This window comes from Crocodylus porosus, unplaced genomic scaffold, assembly GCF_001723895.1.
Source record: "Crocodylus porosus isolate Cpor-Errol unplaced genomic scaffold, CroPor_comp1, whole genome shotgun sequence".
NCBI classification, from domain to species: domain Eukaryota; kingdom Metazoa; phylum Chordata; order Crocodylia; family Crocodylidae; genus Crocodylus; species Crocodylus porosus.
In genome coordinates, this window is record NW_017728950.1 from 3762924 (window position 1) to 3779360 (window position 16437).

The 16437-nt window shown below is 40.7% G+C and overlaps 1 protein-coding gene across 2 annotated transcripts in view; it reads right to left on the reverse strand.

Moving 5' to 3' along the window:
- Positions 1-16437, reverse strand: part of LOC109323448 (contactin-associated protein-like 4) — a 421861-nt gene that overhangs the window by 63801 nt on the left and 341623 nt on the right. For both annotated transcript variants that reach the window (XM_019555012.1, XM_019555011.1), the window contains exons 13-15: positions 15961-16158; positions 9988-10144; positions 3000-3127 (exon numbers count right to left, since the gene is read on the reverse strand). In XM_019555012.1, the coding sequence (XP_019410557.1) occupies positions 3000-3127; positions 9988-10144; positions 15961-16158 (483 nt within the window). The remainder of the gene's footprint in view (positions 1-2999; positions 3128-9987; positions 10145-15960; positions 16159-16437) is intronic.

A 16437-nucleotide genomic window follows, 5' to 3' on the forward strand; every position in this document is an offset into this window, starting at 1 on the left:
GTTAGAAACACCTGAAGAAATTAACCTAATTTATATTGCCAAAAAATGAAAGTGTTGTTTAAAACAATTCACTGCATTACTTACAGATTTACTTTATTTTGCTGTTTGCTATAAAATGATATTTTATACATATAAAAGTGCCCTATAATAAATAGATTATTGGAGCTACAATCATTTATTTCCTTCCAGTTTAAAATCATTTATGAAATCTAACACAAGTACATGACAAAAAAAGTAAACATTCTCTCCTATGTTCATCTGAATAGTTTAACAGTGAGCAGTTATGAGATGTAATAATTTATGTCTGTTAAAAAGAATAAAATATATGGGTAATAAGAGGATATCCCCCCCAGAAGTAGATCACATCATTTAGCCCTCTTGAAATTTAGTCTTTAGAGTGGCAAAAGCAGAAATCATTTCTCTTGTGAACACTTCAGCCACACTCCTGAGTCCAAGAATATACATTTTCCTTGTTTGACAGCACTACTGAGAATTGGGTATTTGCCAATAGATCTCTGTATTATTCACCTACCCAAAAGGTACAGAACAAAATAAATGTCATTTCAATGCTTATAATTAGAATCTCATGAAAGTTTGCTTTCATTTAATACTCTTCTTCTTAAAAATAAGTAACTCTAATATTTTTATTGATCAACAAAAGTGTCATGCATGTTTTAGAAGAGTTCTCATTAGCCTATGTTGTCTTTGGCCTTCTTATGCCAGTTTTATCTGATTTCCAGGGATTCTGATTTTCTCTGATAAAAAAAATCCAAAGTTTTCTAATTAATCCCCCCCATATATGTGTGCATTAAATATGTTTTTCTAAATTAGACTGTTGAATCTGAAGTCAGCAGGGATCCTTGTTTTCTCTAATTAAAAAAAAAAAAATCCCAAACTTTCCGATTTATAAATAAATAAATAAATAAATAAATAAATAAATAGAAACCCACAAAAACAAAATCCACTTCTTCCATGATTAAAATGAAATGCCACTATATGTATGCTATACTATAAGTGTGTGAGTGTGAGTGTGAGTGAATATTATATAACAAAATCCACACTTTTCCATGATCAAAACAAAATGCTGTGTGCTTATATATAGTTTAAGCATAACATGCAAAAAAGTGTTTTCTACTCAAAGCATAGCACTTAGTGGAAATTATATTCTTCCCCCCCCCGCCCCTTCTTCTCTTTTCTGGGCAACCAACAGTTAAAGCAAGGCCTTTAGTATCTCCCTTTAATACCTTCTTTGCGTGATTCCAAGATGAGGAGTGCTTCCCCACCGCCCCCATTTGTTAGGGGTAGGGACCTACCTAATTCATGGGGGCTGCCTTTGATTTAATGGAGAGAACATGGGCCTGGGAAGCCATTTCACATACAGAACATAGTGGGCATCCCCTGCCTCTAACTGGCCAAGAGGCCTCAGTGGCCATGCCCATTACCATTGATAGGCTGCGGGGGGGGGGGGCACTGCCTGTCATGTGGCCTACCCCTTGCTGTTGAATGCCTACAAGGGCTGTCCATCATGAAGTCCTGCCCATCACCACCAATTGGCAGAAAGGGGTGGGGCCACATGAGGCAGCCCTCACAACCAATCAGTGGTGAGGGGTGGGAGTGGCAGACATCTTGCCTACAGCCCTTTGAGCAGGCAACCCCATCTTCTCCCCTTCCCTACCCCACTGGGCTGCCACAGCACACTGAGGACTGCCAGCTCCCTTTGAGAAAAGTTAGCACTTTCTTTCCTGTACCCACCACCAGCAATTATTGTCATAATTGCTCAAGTATCTCAGAATGCTCTAGAAATTTCTCTCTTCCTGGGACATCTGACCTTCTTCGGGCTCATGGACCATTACTTTCAGTTACCTTTGCTACTGAGGGATTCATTTTCATATTATAGGCAGACAATGCTTGGGTGCCCAACCTAATAATGGCTCCTTCGGTCGGATTGGGAGGGACAATTGTCCTTGCTCTAGAACACAATGGCAGGAGATATTCAGTAGTTTTGCCTACTACTTTTTCCTGAAGTATACATCCCTCAGTCTCTTTGATTAATCAATATCTAAAATCATAACTACACATACAGAAAGAATAACATCCATAGTGATAAAAGCAGCATGCATGGATAAAGCATAACATTGACTCCACACTTCATAACAGTACAATGAACGCAAGAAAATCTGCATGATACCCCACAATTCCCATGATTTTGTGATCTGATGTTGTGGGGTTTGTAACATTAATAACAACAGAAATTTCATCACACAATTTAGTTACTTAATATTGGCAAGTAAATTTTCAGTTTTGTTTCTGATATCTCACTATCTTTCAACTATTTCTTCTATTCATAAGACTATTCTTGAACCTTTATATAATCAATAACCATCAGCCCTATATTTTAGTGCCACTGTATACATTTTGTTATTCTTGGCGATTCTCATTTTTAGTTAAAAATTTGCTTACAAGTGCTTTGCAAATATCAGCCATGTCTTCCAGGAGGCTCTCTCTTTGTGCAGTTTTTTCATATACCTACATAAACCAAGTACACAAACATCTTGTATCTGGTATAACCCATTTTTAGGTAGACATAGGGGTTCATGGTAGAAAAAGGACTGCGAGTATATTTCTCCTGACCTTCTAAAAGATGATCATAACAATCTCTACATAGTAAAATGTTGTAATCAAGACTGAGTTAAAAGAACACAGAAAACATGAGTTCATCCTCCCACTGCCTGCTTGCAATCTACACTAACTATTCCTATGTTTAGCATCACTATAATCTCCCTATATGCATGTCTTTAAAAAAAAACAAACAACAACAATCTATTTAGGTTCTTTGAATAAAAATTCTCCATCTTACTCTATATTAAATTAGCCACAAGCAATTAGATGATATTGTCTTAAAATATCTTTCAGTTTATTACCATACATGGCATGTAAAATTTTGGTCAATCATTATAGTTTTTAAACTCCTGTTAAAGAAAATGTCTGTTATTACTTACTGTCACCCCGACAAAGCAGAGGCCCAAGCTTGTAAGCTGCTTCAGAATTTGGTCGATCTGTATCTGTGATAACAATTTCAGTTACTGGAAGATGCTCTTTATTGGAGAGGAATCCAGTATCATTAGTCCTGTAAAGTTGAAATAAGAACAAAAAAAATGTCTCAACTGTTTCTGATTAAAAGCCATGTAAGAGATGTATATTGCCCCTGTACTATATGCACTGAACTCCAAAAAGCAATATGTGACCACATTTTCAAAAGATACAGCTGCAGTGTAAAGTAATAAAGGCAATTTTCAGTATGAGTGCATTTACAGATTCTTTAGCATTGATCTTGTGGTCCTTAAGAGGTTTAAAATCTGTTAAGCACCTAATTGAACCTCTAGAAATAGTGGGCAAGTTTAGGGTTGTGATCACCTACAGGAGCATGAGATTTTATTTTCAATGTAATTAGGTACCTAACTGCTCTCCTAAACGTAGCTAGTCTAGTGTACTTGCACATGTCAGTAATTTTGTGTCATTGGGAAAGCACTGGTTTAAAAAAAATGGAAAGGCAAGCCATTTTACAATTAAATTATTTAGGGAATTGAATTCTGAAGTCATGATGCTATTCTTTTATATTCAACTTTATAATGTCGTATAGCACATTAAAACACAAAAAACAAAAACACAAAAAAACAAAAGCAAAACAAGACCAAAAAACCCACCAAACCAGAATTATGCAGGTAGTATTCAAAAGATGACCAATACGTATTGCATAAATTCTGTAGAAAGGGAGAGGTGCAGTCAAGTAGTTTGAGTAAGAACTGAGAATTGCGAATGCTTCTAACCTTAGGTGGGATATTTCCTAATATCTTGGATATGCAATTAACTATCTTTAGGAGCAACACTGGACTCCTGGGTTACATAGGCACTCAGTACTGGACTACTTGTGCTGAACTAACCATAACCACTTTGGAAATTGTAACACCTTAAATCATGTCTAATTGCCCAATAGCATACTAATTGTAATGAAGTTGCAAGCTAAATACTACATTAATGGGCATATTAAGGAATCAGACACAACCACAGGATCTGAAGGTAGGGCTGAGAGGATGCATTGTGGAAAACATTTTGCTAGTATCCTGAGCCATGGACTTTCCCACATGAAAGGCCTTCTTGGTGTTGGCTGACTTTTTCCCCCGGCCTTCCATAGTTGTGCAAGGCTCCTTTCTAAAACAGAGGTCCTCCAGACTCCAGTCACCTTTAAGGCTAGCCTGCCTGTTCCTTTGTCCACCAGCACACAAGGAATCAATGGGATTAGCATCACATTCAGCCACTTTTGTTTCCCAGGCCTAAATGGCCAAGAAACATTTCAGCTAGGTAAAAAGGGAGCAGCCTTTGGTAACAAGTTTGAAATGCAACTTGAATGTTTGCTTCTGGACCCATTAAAAGTTTCCAATGCACTTAAATTCTTCACAAAAAGAGTCCCTGCACAGTGAATGTGGAAACCTACTCTCAAGGATGATTCACAGAACCTATGTACTGAGGAGGGGGTTTCCTACAGCATGGGGCACAATAGATCCAAGGGAGTTTCTGAACTCCCATATCTTCACAGGAGACAGACACCTTAGTCAGGAAAACAAAAACAAAACCTTTGTTATCTTAAAACTGAGAGTAGTCACCAATTCATTTTTAAAATACAGCTGGTGGTGCTACTCACTTTTTACTCAATGGTCTAGTGGTTAAAGCATTTGCCTAGGAAATACAAGACTGATTCCAGGCCTGCCTGATCTGAGGGGTTTCAAACCCACAACTTCCACCTCCCGAAAGAATTTTTTAACTACTAGGGACTGAGCTACATTAAGTAGGACTTCACTGATGTGGGAGTTAGTCCCAGGAGGCAAAACGAGGGATAATGACAAAGGGCACTTTTACATGTGTTCTGGGGGTAGGCAGGGACAGCATTTTAACTACAGCAGCTGCAAGAGCTCTAATTAAAGTGCCACCACATCTCTTGTATCTGCATTCCCACACTTGAAAATGGCATCCCTGTTGCCATTTTAGCATAAGGATGCTGATATACAAGACCCAGGAGGCTGCTGGAGCATGGCAATTGCCACAGTCTCAATTAATCAAGTTTGCTCTGATGCGCTGGAATTCCAGAACACAGGAGCAGCCTTGGTGCTCATGTATAGGGACCCTCAAAGAAAAAGGAGGACACTTACCTGAGGATGGGGGAGTCCTGGGTTCTGGCCTCCTGCTGCCAGAAAGTAACTTGGTTCTTACACAGCTTAGTATGGACCCTCCTGTTTAGGCCACTCTCCTGGGAAATGAGTCTGAATTACCTCGGGCCAAATCCAAGTCTAGAATTTACAACAAGGCTCCTGGGCAAAAGATGGTACCACTGCCATCTGTGACTGCTTTGTAACAAACTACAAGTCTGTTCTTAATTGAAAAATGGAGGTTTCTCAGTACTTTTGTGCCAACCCATTTCTGATGCTGATGTTGTAGCAGTTTGTTTTTTGTCACTGTAACAAGTAGGTGTCCCAAGGCAGATCTCAATATAGGCCTGCCTACTTCTTTCTGGGCTAGCCACCCACCTGTCTCACCTGCCACAGCTTGATATTCTGTTTAGTTGATATGAATCAGGTGGGAGGCTACCCTTTACCTGCCCTGATGACAAGGGCCTCTGTACACACTCCGACCTCCCCTTAATGTATCTCATGCCTTGCAGATGTTTCCTCCAGCTAGCTAGCACTGGGACCCAAGATCTGGAGTCTCATGTGGGACTCTCATTCCCCACCTGAGCTTGAGGTCCCAGCACCCTCACATTGGAGTCTCTATGTAGCATGAACTGAACTGGAGTGTAATAATAGTGAAATATAACCACGTTATTCTTGTCCTGTGAGCAACTTGAAAACTCTATTTTTAATCCTTCTGCTTGACATAAGTGAATAAACTCTGCATAGCCTTTATGTATGAGTGTGTGTAAAAGGGTGAATGGTGAGAGAATAGCATAAAGATGGGAGAAGATTTAACTGTTTATGTGAGCAACAAGGTGCCAAATGTAAGTTACCAGTAAGTAAACTAATTAATGAATGGCTGATGAATCTCTTTTAGGCCTAGGGCACAAAAAAGGTAACGAATAAAAGGAATGCACACATTCTGCCAGATGGGCAGCAAAAACACGCCAAGGCTAAGATACGCTGAAGATGAAGAACAACCACAAAAACAGAAGCTGGGCGTGGAAAACCTCCCCACCCCCGCCCCAACCTCTGAAACAAAGGATGCCAATACCTATAACAGAACACTTTGAAAATGCCAAGTTGGGTGAGTCTCTTTCTCTATTGCTGTTTCATCAGAGCACAGATGCATTTGTTCACCCCACTCCAGGTGTTATCTTCAAATCTGCTATCTTCAAATCATCATCATCACCACCTTAATAAGCCTGGGTTGGCCACCCTGGGCAGATATAGTTACCAGCAATAGCTGCTCAATATCTGGTGTATGCTTAGATGGAATGGTTGTTTTGTGTATGTGTATGCCTCTGTATAATGATGTTTATAATGATTTGTGTGCGTTTATATGAATGGTGTGCCCAAACCTCTATTTCTAACTCATGTAATCAATAAACACGGCATGTTGCCGTATCCCCCTTTGTAAAGTCTTGCTTGTGATTTGAGCAATTGGCAATTTGAGTAACATTTATCCTGGCTTCACACATGGCCTTATCACCTTCTCTATACGTTGGGCTCCCATCCTAATCTCTGGGCCTTCAAGCTCCATCCTCAGCTCCTGGCTTCCCAATGTGTCCAGGCTCTCCTGCAAGACTGGATGCTGCCACAAGTTCCTCCACCAGCCTGGGCCCTGCCTCAGTGAGGAAGTGAGCCTGGGCTCCCCCATCTCAGGTCACAACCCAGCAGGGATGTGGGGGTTGAAGTTTTCAGGCACTCCTACCCACTTTTCAGTGAGAAGGTAACTGGTCTGGCATTTCTGGGGAGCTACCCTGCCACAGGTAGCTCCACCAGGCCACCCTTCCCTGCCAGGGTGCAGTTTCAGGTCATGCCCAAGGCTATAGGGCCTCCTTCTTCTCCATTGCCCCAACCCTTACTGCCAAGTAGCAGCTCAGCTGGATGTTGCCTCCTCAGCTGGCAGCAGTAAACTGCTGCTTTTCAGTTCAGGGATCCAGCCCTTATAAACACCATCTTGGCCTTGTTCCCCAATCAGGCAACTCTGCTTGATTAGGACAACAAGCAGCTGTGGACTGTCTGGCTGCTGCTTGGGATCCTGATAGTAACAGAGAACAGGGAGCTCACTGCACAGGGTGGAGGCTCACTGCACAAGGTGCTCTGTTACGGACACCTAAACCCCAAGTTCTGTTTATATAACTACAAGGTTGATGTTGATGCAGCCCCAAATGGTTGTTCCAGCACAGTATGTAAAGACTTCTAAAGCAACTTTAGAAACAGGATTGAAAGCCAATTCACTACACCCTGGATCATGTTACTCCTGCCTAAGTACATTCACATTTTCAGATGTCTTCACAAAGTCGATGTGCCTATGCTGAAAGTATTTCCTGCATCAAGCCTGTCCCATGTAGCAGAACCAAACTATTTCTGATGCAGCCAGACCACTCTGTGTTTTTATAGGCAAAAGGGCAAATCCCTTTTATGAAAATGTCTCTTTTCAGTCAAAGTGAAAATGTAAGAATTTCATATACAACAAGCAAAAAGATTTTGATAAGGTGTCAATGGCATATATTCATATGCATGTTTAAGTTATATGTGCTGGCTAAAATGGGCAAATGTGTGCTCTTTAGTTTAATCTATTTTGTCCTCTGTCTATTTTACACAAAAGCATGGAGTACCCGTGGCAAGTTCATACAAAAATAAGCAGGAATTAAATGTGTAACCAAAGTGGACAAGCTATAAGAATTAGAAACTACTTAACAAATGCTGTCTCAAAATTTATATTGCAGTTGGAAACATAAGTCATTTATATTTTTTTACAATGAAAAAGGGGGAATTCTTAATGTGATGGGTGTTTATTAAACCTCTTTTATAAAAATAACACTGAAAATGTTGCTCTGTCTGTGAATTTTACTGAAGACGCATATTCTTTATGTTTCTAAATACATGCAAACTTAATACCTTGTAAACAATTCTTCTGTAAATATCCATTTGTTGTGATTTCATTTCTACTTTTGCTATCCTCCTTCTTTGATCAGAATTCACAAACTAAATCTACCAGCCTTTCATTTGAAAGAGAGGTAGGAGCTTACTTGAAGGACAGAGAGATCTATGAACTCATATTTTGTACAGTAGGGAGCAGATAGCCCCTACCTCATATCTGCTATCCGAACTCCGAGATTTCATGGTACTTTCACTATTGCATAATCTATGCACCACCAGCCAATGAATCTGTGTGCATGTATTGCATACCCACTGTATATGATTTAAATTAGTTAAATTTGAAGAGGAAACCCAATGAAATAGAAAAAAAAAATCATTTAAAATGTCCTATCCTGTTAACCAAATATCTGTATTGTACCAAAATTGGTATTAAACCAGATTGCTGGATGTAGCTTCCTAAACAAAGAGCCATCTGGTAAAAAGGCTGTAATTTTTTCTTTTGGATTTGGATCTGGCTACCATTACCTTTCATGACCTTAAGACTAAACTACTACAACAACCCCTATGTGTGACTGCCATTGACTGACCCAGTGTTGTAGCTGGTACAGAAAATAGTGTCCTGCCCTCTCTTGAGAGAAGAGCGGGGGGGATGGAGAGAAGAGAGGTGGTTGCCAGTAGCACATAAATCGAGTGCTCTATAGTCTTCTCTGGCTCCCAGTAGTTTTCTGGAGGTAATTCAAAGTTGATAATCTTGACCTATATGAACCCTACATACCTAAGGGACTGCCTTAGCCCTTGTGCCCCATCATGATCCCTAATGTCAGCCATGGGTAGACTTCAAGTAACATCAATGTGCCACATTCATTATGACAAAAACACATAGAAAGCCATTCTCACTGTTGTTGCCCCTCAGCTCTGGAATTCTCTCCCCCTTGAGACCTGCCAGAGACTAAGCCTAGGCATCTTTTTGATGTATCCCATTTGGGCAGGCATTTAGGAGATCAGCTTAGGCTGAGATATTGTTTTAGGTGTTAGGTGCCCTATATCTTATTTTAATACTGTGCTGCTTTTTATAAATTGTTTTGTTCCTTGTTTTGTTCTCTTCTTTGGTTGCTTTATAAGTTATTTTGCTCTCTTCTGTAAGCTGCTCTGAACCTTTTTTGGGAAGGGTGGTTTATAATCCAAATACATAAATAAATATATTTGAATAGCTTGAGCTCAACACTTATTTGTACACTTCGAATTGGAGACCAAGGGTACAAGATGAATTTAGAGGGTTAAAAGCATATCTGAGTTTGCAAACAGGAAATACCAATCAGTAAAATACCAGCTTTCATATGCCAAACTAGTCAAAATCCTGGATGAAATGTTGGCTCCACTGAGGCTGATGGAAACAGGATTTCACCACCTAAATTCTTAGATAATGAATGTAGTGGAATCTATTGGAAAGCGCTAATAAGCATAGTTAAAACAGATAATGGAAATCTCTTAAGAACATAAAGTGAATGCTTTGCTCCAGTAACATATAGTTTAAATCCAATTAGCTTCACTGTTCTAATTTTAATGACTGAAAGATATGCCGAGCTTTTAACTAGTAATAGTGGAACATGCAATTTACTTCAAATTGGGTAGTTTAATACAAAATGATACCATCCTCAAGTATCAACTAAAACCAGAAATCACAGCAAAATAATTATCATTTAGCCCTTTAAGAGTTAATCTCTATTTGGTATGATTTTTAAATTAGGGTTCACAGAATATATTAGTTTTCCTTCCTAGTAGCTGTGGTACTTTATATCTGTTAGAACCAGTACAATTTTTCAGCTTGTTTTCAAAGAGCAAAACATAGAGCATAGGTAAACACTACACAAATCACCATTCATTTCTGTCGGCATCACAGTTGCAGTAATGCTGGGAATCAATGCAGCTCCCTTCCAATCCACAAGTACACTTTTGAACTGTAGGCAGAGAACCTCCCCAGTAAGTCTGCGTTTCATTGGTTCTTCCAATCCACCAGCTCAATGGAACCCCATCTAAAAGTCAGATTGGAGAAAATTAATACCCAACCTTCTTTCCTGCTTCTCCCAATTTCCCTGATGAAAATTACGACTTAAAAAATAAAAAACCGTTGAGCACTTTTATAACACGTTGACCACTTCTCTTTGAAAAAAGCTAACAATTGAGGCATTTTAATATAATATTTCATTGTCTGGGATCAGTAGTGTAAGTGGCAGGAGGGAGTGTGAATGAGGCACCCCCATTCCCAGGGGACAATTTAGAGGGTGCTTCACTCCTGAAGTTTTTACAGCAGACACAGCCCAGTCATAGACCCAGGCGGCCCTGCGACCAGTATGGTGTGTGGCAGAAGGGTTGAGCAGAACAGTGCCCCCTCACCCCAGATTTTTGCCAGAGGAGGGAGGCACAGCTCCTAACCCAGTAACATATGTGGGGCACAGCAGAGAGTGATAGGGCTGTTGCAGCTGAACCCTGAACACCAGCTGCAGTATGGTACGGGCTCTGTAGGGGATGCCCCTGGTGGTTTGTTCACCCCCAACCCCCCCGCCTCTGACCCCAACTTATGTTACTGGGTGAGGAGATACCTCTCTCTTGGCAAAAATCCAGGGAGTAGGGGCATCCTGGCCAGTGTGCGGTAAGCTTGCTTGTCACCTGCTGTAGCATCTGTCTCCGGTGCAGAGAGAGCCAGGGAAGGTAAGACACTTCTCATACCCCATCCCACTCTCCTGCTTTCCAGTGTTTGGCACTCTGCCTAGAGGACTGCAAGAGCTCACTATGCCTCTGCCTGGGATTAAATGATTGTTCCAGCTTTTTGCTTATAACAGTAGAAAAGAGAACTGGTAGTCCCTAGCTCAGTCAGGCATGGTATTGGATTCATTTATCTTAAGCAGACCATTTATGTAATTTCTTGTAAAATAGCATATGAAAAAAGAGATGTCGTCACCCTAAAAATCTAAGTAATATATACTCTAAAGCAAAGATCAATTTGAGATCACAGAATTAACAGTCAGGAAATGAGAAGAGTAAAAAAACGCATCTATAAATGGACTCATTTCATTACTGAGAGTACTAAACATAGCTTTGGTGCATATTAAGCATCTGGAATAGTACTACTGTGTAGCGAAAATCAGAAATGTCAGCACTCATGAGTTAGATCACGCACAACAAATACAGAATTTATCTATTCAGAGACTGTAGAAATCATGTTAATGGCTGTGCTACATAACCAAGTTGATGTAACCAGTGACTAGAGGTAAAGTTTCTCAAATTTAATATATCTTTGGATAGTGCATCCAGTCAGCATTGTTGATTGTAAAATGACAGAGCTGAATGTCACTTTAATTCTATAGTACTGCATATTGAGCTTAAAGTTTCTGGCAAGTAACTAGAGCAGTAAATATACAAAATTTACAAAAAAGGATAATTGGTAAAGGATATGAAGCATAAAGTTAATCCAGTTTAAATGAGAATGAAGAAGAGTGAAAAATGCAAAGAATGCAAAGTTGGCACATGAGAGAACTGTCAAAACTCTACGGTGTCTCATATATACACTGTTTTTCCTGCTGAGGCTCCCAAGTTTTCAGTGTCAGGCCCTCACCAAGAAAATGGAATCTATCCTAGCTTCAATCGTACTTGCAAGTGAAGTGCCACTGCTTATTATAATTTACTGATAGATAAGACCTCTGTTTCTCTGACAGTCTCTCAGCTCGTAAACATATTGACTGCATTCATTACCACACAACTGCCAGCCCAGCAGGCCTAAGACACAGTCAGAACAATTCCTAGAAAAGTCAGACATGCATAATGGGATCAATGTCCAATATCAGTGTTTGTGTTTGCAACCCATCACGGGGGAAGGAAAAGCTAGAGAAGTTTTATAAATAATTTATGAGACAGCCGTTTTAAAAAAAACCTATAAAAACAGTATATTTCTCCTATTACAAAAGCCTGGAAACCTGGCTCTGCAGTTGTAAATGAATATTTCCACTCTAACTGGAGACACTGGGCTACCTGTAAGAACAGTCCTGAAACATTTTTAGTATGCTAGTGTTAGAGCAGCATGCCGATTAAAGAATCATAACTTCACAGTGCTTACTCAAAGTCGCTACCTCTGCTTTGGCAATGAATATTGCTAATCTAAATGAAAAGCAGCATATAGCTTCTTCCTAATAAGCATGTAAATGTTAATACGCAACTTCTTCAGTGGCATATTTTAAAAGCTCTGCATGGGAAAGAGACAGTGCAAGGAATGCCTAGAATCTGATTAAAGAAGCATTACCGTCCCCATTATATTACATATCCAGAAGTTATTTCACAAAACATTTGTCAAATTCTGTACTTATTTGGTGTGCCTAGTGAAAACTGCAGATCATACTGATGGGTAGGATAAGTTATTCTGACAATTTCAAAATCTACTTATTTTGATTTCAGATTCCCATATTTTATGGTGTTCATAAAGGTAAGTGAAATGGAACAAGTCATTTTTTTTCTGCATGAAGTGATTTGGTTTTTGGCCAGGTATAGATGTTACACAAACTGGTATAAGTAACCAAAAACTGGTCTACACCTGTAACAGAACAGAGGTTCAGAGCACATAGGCTAGTTTAAAAATGGCAGAAGCTCATCTAAGATAGACCTGGATTGATGTGAACTCAAATGTAATTGAATTGGGTTAGACCAGTATACTGAACTACAGTACCAGATCCCCTATTGATCCATGTTAGGTTGCTGTTGCCTAGCATTCCAGGTGCCTTTGTGGCCCCTGCTAGCCTCCCCTCACAGGGAGGTGTGCTAGCACTCACTGGATGCTTGGCTGCTCCAGCCAGGTGCCCAGCAGACCCTGCCCTGGCCTGTCACAGAGCAGAGCCAGCAGAGAATTTCCCCTGTCCCGCTTCTGGCCAGCTGCCAGCCACATGCGGGTGGAAGAGAAAGGAGGTATCCGCGCAGCTGGTGGCAGGATGTTCCCAGCAGCCTTGGAGGCTGGTGCCAGGCAGCGGGAACAAGCAGGGCTCCCTAGCCTCCTGCTGCCAGTGCTGGAGTTCTGAAAGGCCCAATCCTTCCCTCAGCAAAGTACCCAGGCCAAGCCTGATTGGTTGCCAAGCACAATCCCCCAACCCTTTGCCATCACCATGGATCATACCCCATGCCCCACCCTACGTCTGCAGAAGAGCCCCAGAGCGGGTCATCATGGTGTGCCCAGTAACCCAGATGGCAGTGGGGGGGAGGGAGGGGGAGGTGCCATAGTGACCTACTCAAGAGTTCTGCTGGAAGGCGAGGGCTGGCCACAAGGAAGTTTCTGCAATGATGGCAGGGGGTTGGGGCATGTGTCTGGCAACCAATTAGGTGTGGCCCATGCACTCAGCTGTACTTGGCAGTGCTGTGAGGCATACAGAAGCACCCCTAATCTGTTGGTCTCAGCCAGGGTCGGCAGCTTGCGTGCCACCCCCCCACCCCACCAAAGGGTGAGTGTGTGTTCTGTTTGCTCCTGATCTAAGTTACGCTGCTTATGGAAACATGAATAGGTTTGACTGATTCTGCCTCAGGCTTTTTGAACATCTGTACATAGCCTTTGTTTCAGAGTCAGGGATACTACTACAGTTAACTGTACACAACTAAAATTACAAACAAACAAACCAAAAAAATCAGTGATCTAAGGATATATGTATGAAATGTGCATTCTGTAATGGAATAAATGAATTTGACCCTTAACAGGACAAAGTTTTCTGAAGAAGTTGTCTGAAAAATCAGATGCATGGTCCAAAAACAAAAAATATAGCAAGGTTGGGTTCCTTCCTTTGCTGCAAATATGACCGCTTGTAACAGGATCCACAGAGTTGCACAGGACCACTGAGGTACTACAACTGTCTGATGCCACATTTATTTCAAAGGATGTCACTTCTCCAATCACTTGTATGTGATTGTGGATGCACTCCAACTAAGTAAGGAAGCAGTGCCCTTTGAAGTAAAACCAAAAGCAAACCATTGAGCTTCTCTTTATTTTGGCAACCTGCTGTGAATTAAGCAGATGGCAAACCACCCTCATACAAATGATCCAGGTTCTACTGTAGTTGCTAAGATCAGAGAAGGTAATGACATTTTGCCTTCACAAACTGCTTCATGTATTAATGAGTAATGTATTATTTTTCATTGCAAAGATTCTTATATAATGTAGCTAAAGTTTTCAAAAGGGTGGCACATTCGACTGCAGATTCAACTACAACGCAACAAGCTGTATTCAGTTTTCACTGAACCTGATGGAACTTCTGGAAAGGAATCAATACTGCTTTGAAATGCTTAAGGATTACAGAAGGTGTTGTGCTATGTGCTGTAAGATATTAAATTCATTTATATATTCATTTAATTTATATAGCCATGTATTCCATATCCACTGGAGCAGGTAGGGGGAAAAAAACCCAGTAAAATACTTCTGGCAGTTTAGCTATGGCAGCACAGAACTGACTTCAGCCTACAAAACCTGCCAAAAAATAAGGGTAAATACCAGGGCTGTGTGAAGCTTTGGGTGCTGTTTCAATTCAGAGGAGATTGGGCTCGATTCAGCGGCTGAATCTCCAAATTTGAACTGAATCAGAAGACCAGTTAAAAGGTCCAAATTGATTCAAAGCTCTCTGAATTGATTTGAAAAAGATACAGAGAGCTTTGGAGATTCAGGCAGTCCCCACTTGCCACCACAGGGAGCTGGACCCAGACTCCATGCTGGTAAGTAGAGGGCAGGGGAGGGGGGGCTGAAGGAGGGGGTCATAGGGGGACCCCTTCCAGGCCCTATCACCAGCTTACTCCCCCCGACCACCCTGAGTGCCCCCCCCCCCCAATCTCCACCTGCTCTGCTGTTTACAAACTGATCAGAGGGGACCAGCAGGCACTGGGGGAGTCCCTGTTCCTCCGAGCACTACCAGGAATGACTAGAAATAACAGTCACAAGCTGGCAGAGGGTAGATTTAGGCAAGATATCAGGAGGCGCTACTTCACTGTGAGGGCGGCTAGGATCTGGAACCAACTTCCAAGTGAAGTGGTGCGGGCTCCTACCCTGGGGGTCTTTAAGAGGAGGCTAGATGAACATCTTGCTGGGGTCGTTTGATCCCAGTACTTTTTCCCGCCATGGCAGGGGGTTGGACTTGATGATCTGCTCAGGTCCCTTCAACCCTACCAAGTATGAAACTATGAAATAAAAAAACAAAGCAAATAGATTTTACTGCACCTTGTGAGACTTAAAGATTAAACAAGCTCCAATCGGAGCTCCAATATTGCTAATTTTTCATTAATTACATCTAAGGACTCCAATAATCTCCCATAAGAAACTTGTAGCTTCCTCAAAATTGAAGTTTCAGTTTCTTCTGTGAATGTCCATTTTTTACACTGGTACATCATTGTTTGCAATCCTTTATATCACACTATGTATAAATTTAAATCACCACTAAATTCATGATAAATGAAAAAAAAACTGCTGATATTTATGCATTGCATGCCATTCCTTTTAATAAATGTTTCCACAATATTTAAGCATTCTTTGGGAAAAAATTAAAAATCCCTTAAAGGCAGACCAGGAAGGCTCTCCGTTATAATTTCTGTTAAATTGCAGGATTAAGAAAGAAATTGGCTTTGAAAGTAGTTAATGCTTTTCAATGAAGCTCATTATAAATTGACCTTGGTGTTTTTCTGGTTCAGCAACTTACAGGGATTTGTTTGCTATATATTTAAGGACTTTACAAACTCCATAGTGGCAAAGTGCCATAACCTTGGTAGAATAAAATATCTGTAGTAGATAGCTGCTTAAAACACTTTATGCAATATAATAAGGTTTGTCTGCTTTACTTACCTCGTTTATTTAAAAGCCGTGACTTTTTGCAGTGGTAAGCAAGCTCCTGTTCACAGTGTTCTGCATGGTTAATTGTAGCCTGAAGCTGTTCCAGGTTGGCAGTGTACTTGAAAAACACAGCATGTGGGTTCTCCCGATTAGCACTTTTGACTCTGGTTAAGTTGGTGTTGTTGTGCTGTATAATTGTCCAAGTCGTATCTTGAAAAACACACAGGGAAAAGTAATGCAGCATGTAAAATAGAAGCAAAAGTTAGCAAGGGAAATAAATTTGTAATGGAATACATCTGGAATTAAGGTGACTTTTTCCAGTCACAAGACCAACTGTGGGACATGCAGAACCTTTTCTAACAGTTGTACGTTCCTTTCAATTGTATACAAATATTAGGTTAACATTGTTCCCCTTTGTGAAACTACTGTACCATGGTTTCAGGTGTGGAAAAAAATCACCAAGCACAGAAAGAATAGATGAGGAAAGCC